The sequence below is a fragment of the Danio rerio genome, chromosome 12 (assembly GCF_052040795.2).
Source record: "Danio rerio strain M-AB ecotype USA chromosome 12, GRCz13ab, whole genome shotgun sequence".
NCBI lineage: Eukaryota > Metazoa > Chordata > Actinopteri > Cypriniformes > Danionidae > Danio > Danio rerio.
This window is the reverse complement of record NC_141032.1, coordinates 26,114,001-26,120,000: the sequence shown is the minus strand read 5'-3', so window position 1 is coordinate 26,120,000 and position 6,000 is coordinate 26,114,001. Positions and strand designations below refer to the sequence as shown.

The 6,000-nt window shown below is 34.4% G+C and overlaps 1 protein-coding gene across 52 annotated transcripts in view; it reads right to left on the bottom strand.

The window, feature by feature from the left end:
- The window catches only part of svila (supervillin a), a 121,972-nt gene that overhangs the window by 73,315 nt on the left and 42,657 nt on the right, over nt 1-6,000 (bottom strand). For all 52 annotated transcript variants that reach the window (XR_015503249.1, XR_015503257.1, XR_015503258.1 and 49 more), the window contains 1 exon segment: nt 1,535-1,592. Coding sequence is in view for 21 of the 52 variants with exons in the window: in NM_001430943.2 (NP_001417872.2) it covers nt 1,535-1,592 (58 nt within the window). In the remaining 31 variants the exon portion in view is untranslated.

The window sequence follows — 6,000 nt, the reverse complement described above, 5'->3', positions numbered from 1 at the left end:
CATTTGTTAACCAGATTAAAACATCTGGTCCTATTTAAAAAAAAAAAAAAAAAATATATATATATATATATATATATATATATATATATATATAAAAAACACAGAGTTAAGGGATAAAAAAAAAATATCAATCTGTAAGCATGTTTTAATTATTAAAAGAGAAAAATAAATATGCATGATGGCTGTGACCAAAAAAAAAAAAAAGTTTACAGTATACAACATTGTACTAGAAATTCTGTGAATTCTGAAACTTCAGAAGCCAAAACAAATAATAACAGACAAAAAGGATGAGATTTGGGTCTATAAAATATATTTTATTTATTATTTTTGCGTTTATGAGAAAAAAAAAAAAAAAAAAAAAAAAAAATATATATATATATATATATATATATATATATATATATATATATATATATAAATCATGAATTTGACATTTCTTCATTACAGATGTGGCAGATGTGAAATTATACAGTAACTTATGTGACTTTCGTAATTCAAATATAATTGTTTAAAGGGCACCTACTGTATGATGCAAAAGGGAAGCTATTTGGACAGAACTGTGTATGTATAGTATGTCGACTGTCATGTTGGAGTGATATAAACACAAGTCTCTTTTTTTAAATTTCCTAATGTTAAAATAGTGACATTTAAACAGTTTAAAGAGTGCACTTGCAAAGTAAGTGGGAATGAAACATCCATTCCAACTCTCGATGATCAGCTCCACCTCAAGAATGAGTTTTACAAGTTTAAAACAGTGTGTGTTTGTGACAGTAAAATCGCTATTTAATTTATCACCACAGGTACATAGTGTCAGTACAACTGTAAAAGACAATGCTTCAATCCCAGTTTGTGGATGTTAAATCAGGTTTATTTTGTACACTTACATAACAGATATCCATACAGCAGTGCATATGACATGTATTCTGTCACATTGACGATGCAAAAACAGTGAAAAGTTAAACGTGTGTGTGCTTGTGTGTTTGTCTTACTCCAAACTTTGTAACGGCATTAGTGTGACTGATCGTTGCAAAAAGGCTTAAATAAAAACCCCCAACAAACACAAATAACCATAGTGAAAAATCTTACTGTAGTATTTGTCATAAATGGAAGATCTACTTGCTTCGTGTCTGTCACTGTGCTGTTTATCTGACATGAGATGCAGCCGTAGAAGGCTACACGCATCAGAGCAATAGCGTGAGATCTCTATAGACTCTATGACTCACATGTAAGAACGGTGGGTGGGGGGGAACAAGCTCATATGCATTAAAAGCAACGACAACAAAAACAGCTACAGTGTCCTTAGACCTCAAAAAGTCCCATATTCAGAAAGGTAAATAAAAAAAATTAAAAAACTGATGGGTATTTTTAGCTGAAACTTTACACACACATTCTGGAGATACCAGGGGGTAAAATACAGTAGGAGTCCTTTAAATTTCTGTTGTTGCAGATCTTTTCCAGTGAGCTTATAAAATCAATCAAACCAAAAGTTACATAAAAACTTTGCTAAATTATGAAATAAAAATGAGGATCTTACCTAAGAGCTCTCCGTTGCTTGGTATTGCCAACTTTAGGGGCTGTTTCTCTGGTGAAGCCTGTGCAGACAAAAGAAAGAATAATATTCAGACCACAAATACTCCTCCAGGTGACAGAAGTGATCAGCAAAAGACGTTTCAAAGGTCCCATGTGAAGGCCAGGAATGAAAACAATAGTATCCATTTCATGGATGTCAACATGGTGCCGTGTCCACAGTTGAAACGACTTGTTTCTGTATGCACACATCAGTATATCTGTATGCACACAGAGTCTAACGTCCAGGCTCATGTGCTGAATGCTGCATTCAGTGGTTTTGTTAGTCAAAGTGTCCAGTATGTAATGCATGAAGTCATCTGAATGTTATCTGAAGCATTACATTATGCACAAAAACACTTCTTAGACCACTTCTCTTAAAAGCCACCATTATTTTCAAGAGTAAGCATAAAAAAATAAAATAAATCTACACAGAATTTATATAAAATACACTTTTTTTTTTTTTACCAAACTTTGAGGCTTATGTATTTTTACTGACACATTATGTAAAGTAATCTAGGGCAAACATCAAGAAATAATACATTAAATAAATAAATAAATAAATAAATAAATAAATAAATAAATAAATAAATAAAAATAATAAATAATTATTTAAATAAAAATAACTTTAAATGCAATTTCATGTTATTTAATTACACGATATAAATACATGATACATTTTTATTAATTTGTAATAAAGTCCCTTTAAAACAAAAAAAATAAGTATTAATACACTCTGATAGATTGGTTTATGAGTTAATTTTATTCAAGAGCAAGAATTTAAAAACACTAAGAAATTCTGTACAACACTAAATATTACTATACGCATATATAATATATTTATCATGATGTAATTACTGTACATCATGATATGATGTTAAGCCAAATGAAAAAATATATTAATAGTATTGAAGCAAAATTAGTGTAAAACATAGTGGGGTTTAACTGTGTATTCTTACTGTTTTTTAAAGTTAATAAAGTATTCTAGGTCACAGTCACTTATTTCTAGACATAATGAATATTTGTATAAATATTATTGTATAAGGATGCAGCGCTTATAGATTTTAGTTGTATGATTATTGTCTGAGGAATAATCACAGTTTCATGGTTATTACAATTATAATGCATTCATTCATTTCAAGTAAGGAAGTAAGGAAGTAAAGAAGGAAGGAAGGAAAGAATGAAAGAACGAAAGAAATAAGAAAGAAAGAATACCCTTTGATTTGGCCCGCCATCCTATCTGAGAATGATAGTTGGAGGAAATGCCTTTAAAAGAAATTGTCATTTCAAATTTAACATAACTTTTTGTTTGTTTAATTGTTGAGCTAGAAAAAAAGCAAACTGAAATAAAATGTTTAATTAAGTTGAATTAAATGCACAAGACATTTGCGAGCAAATCAAGACAAAGGCAGATACAGCTTGACTAGTGTATTCAGCATTGATCTCCATCAAGTTACTGTATAAATGGAATTGTTAATGTTTTTACTGTAAGAAGTGAATTATAAAATGCACTAAATTGTATAGTTATTAATACAAATAAAGTCATTTCTTCTACTTATTTAATACAGTCAGAAATTAGGAAACTATCATGTGACTTTAATGTGATAAAGTTGGTTTATTTAACTTTGGCCAACCACCCTTAATCAAATTTGGTTTTTAGCCCTTCTTAAGAAAATGTTTGGGCACCCCTGTATTAATCTAATGTAAATCTGAGCTACATAGTAGCATTAATACAAGTATTAGAATAGCATTACTAAAAGTATTTCCCTTTTAAAGAGAACAAATGTAGTCAAAGACTGCTTCTCCTAGACATGTGTATATTCCATACGAAGAATTAAGCTGATTGGTCCAGTTCTTGTCAGGTGACTTGTAGTGAGCTTGTGCCATTCTTTCAACTAGATGGGCCTGGAAAACATTTACGTCACTCCCAATATGCACACAAGAAAAGAAATAACCAACTTGCGTGCTCCAAAAACAACATGCGAACAGCCCTTAGTTAATAGCCTGAGCCATAGTTAATCTAGCGTGTGTGGGTATTAGGTAGTAGAATTTTAAACTAGTGCACAGTTGGTGTAACTTCGTTTAGTTGCAGCAGTTTTATTACAGAAACACGTTGTTGAGAAGCTTTTTAATTACCCATGACGAATTAAAGCGAGGTTAACAGTGAATTGGTTAATTGTTGCATCCATATATTGTGCTTGAAATAAAACGAAAAAATAAAACAAATAACATGGTGAGAACACCCACTCCTGTATTAAAAAAAGGATGAATAAATAAATTCACTCTCATGGGGTCAATTTAACATAAATGCTGTTTCCCTATTTGCTTGAATAATGCAATAAAATGACTAATACTGGTGTTGTTGTTCAGGTGTGGCATTAATTCTATGAGGAACACATGGAGAGCTGACATCTGAGCCTCAGAAGATCGGAAGAGCCGAACATGTGTTTCCACTTTACCCACAGATCAATAGCCTGACCACACATTCACCCACACAGACCAAACGCCCTGTTTCACATCCCAAAAACCAATATTCACACAGGTTAAATATCTTTCTTTCCAAACACTAGCTGAGAAGAGAAAGTGAATGAAAGAGTCAACCAATGGACTGTTTTGGTACGCAGTGAGTTTTCACAGCTGGGGCAAGTATCTGCTAAAAACATTCCTCACTACCTAAAAATCTCCTCTCACTTCAGAGTCATAGGGCAGGGGACAAGGCAACATCAACTCCAGTGGGATGGAAAGAAAGTACAGGATTGTTTTGGAAGGAACGTGAGAAGTAGGGCCCAATGAAATCTTTTTTTCCCCTCAAATACCATTTGATCTTTTCTCAAATTCAGTTTATTCAGTCGCAATATTTTAGGACTCTCTGCATCTTAAGAGCATTTTTACTTGAAATTGGTAACTTTGGGTCATCCTCATCCCAAGATAAACAGAATCCTGGAATATCTACGGTATAATCATGTTTCACACTACTCATTATGGCATATCTGGGGTTTACAAATGATCTTGCAACAGATGTTTCACACTGTATATTTCTAAACCTGGGTTAGCGTTGTAATTTGCATATTTGCAACATCACAGTGTCTGATTGGAAGAACAGCAAAAAATCATCTCGACAATCATTTCTGAAGATTTTACTTAATGTAATCTCTCACTGGCTGCTGTTTACACAATGCAGATATTGTGACGTGATGTGTGTAACGTCGTAGCTCAATTACTGATTGGCTGTCTCTGCAGCAACAAGCAAACACTGCTCCTTTTCACACTGAACAAACTTAAGATGAACACCTCAAATCCTGCTCTGGAACAGGGTTTTATAACTCCGTGTAAAACATGGTGCTAACACCACTTTCAAAACTACTGGTTTGAAATGGGTCTTTGTCTAGGGTTATAACAAAGTATAAGTCACTCGTATAGTTTTGAACGGGGAAAGTGTAACGGTCAATACTGCGAATGACGCCCTGCCTTCTAGTACAGGAGCCAATCATTGATTACTATAGACTGACGATTCTCTGGGGGAGAAGTCTTAACCATACGTGTGCTTTTATAACAGTTTTTGTGGTCAACAAACACACTGGAATCTCAGGGCCTACTCACACTATGCTATCCGAACCATGCCCAGGCCCATTTCCTGGATCGTTTGAGAAGTGTGAGTGTACTGAATCAGGCTCAGGCGCGGTTCACTTGGGCTTTGGCGCGGTACGCTTGTGTGTGAATGCAAAGTGCGCCAGAGTCCAAAACTGAAAGCGAGACGTGACTTTTAAGCGACTGTTTGATATGGATTTATTAATCATTCTTACTGTTTAATGAACGCAAACTGTCGTAGTTTATTAAAGATGCAAAACCCTGACTAGGCACGAAAGCTGCACCTTCAGAAAACCTCCTAATTTCTGCAGCATGAGGACTTTATGATTGTTTATGAGCGTCAAAGTGTTTGATCTGTTCGCCTAAATATTTGACTGCATGTCACTGCATGTCAAACGACATAACAAAAGAAATTTCCACTGTGCCAAGCGAGAGCGATTCTGACCTGTGCATCATCTATGACGTAAGTGTGCCTTGGCCTGAATGTAATGTGAGTGCGGGCTGTCAAGGGAGACGGGAGGGGGGACGAGCGTGCTTTGGCCCGGTTTAAGGCAACAGTTCATAGTGTGAGTACACCCTCCGAAAATAATTGCTTCACAGACATAAAAAAAACATAACCACATCAAGCCTAAAATCTGTACTTTTAAATGAACCCATCACACTTTTCTTGTTTTGTAATCTGTATGAAACGAACCCAAGGTACAATCCATCCTGTCAAACAGACATCACATATCAGAAGCAATTACTCACATACTTGTGAACAGTCACTTTCATTTCTGGAGGAGATTCACCATCAAAACCAAGTTGTGAATTACTTCAGAAGAGCAGCTTGATCAGACGATCATT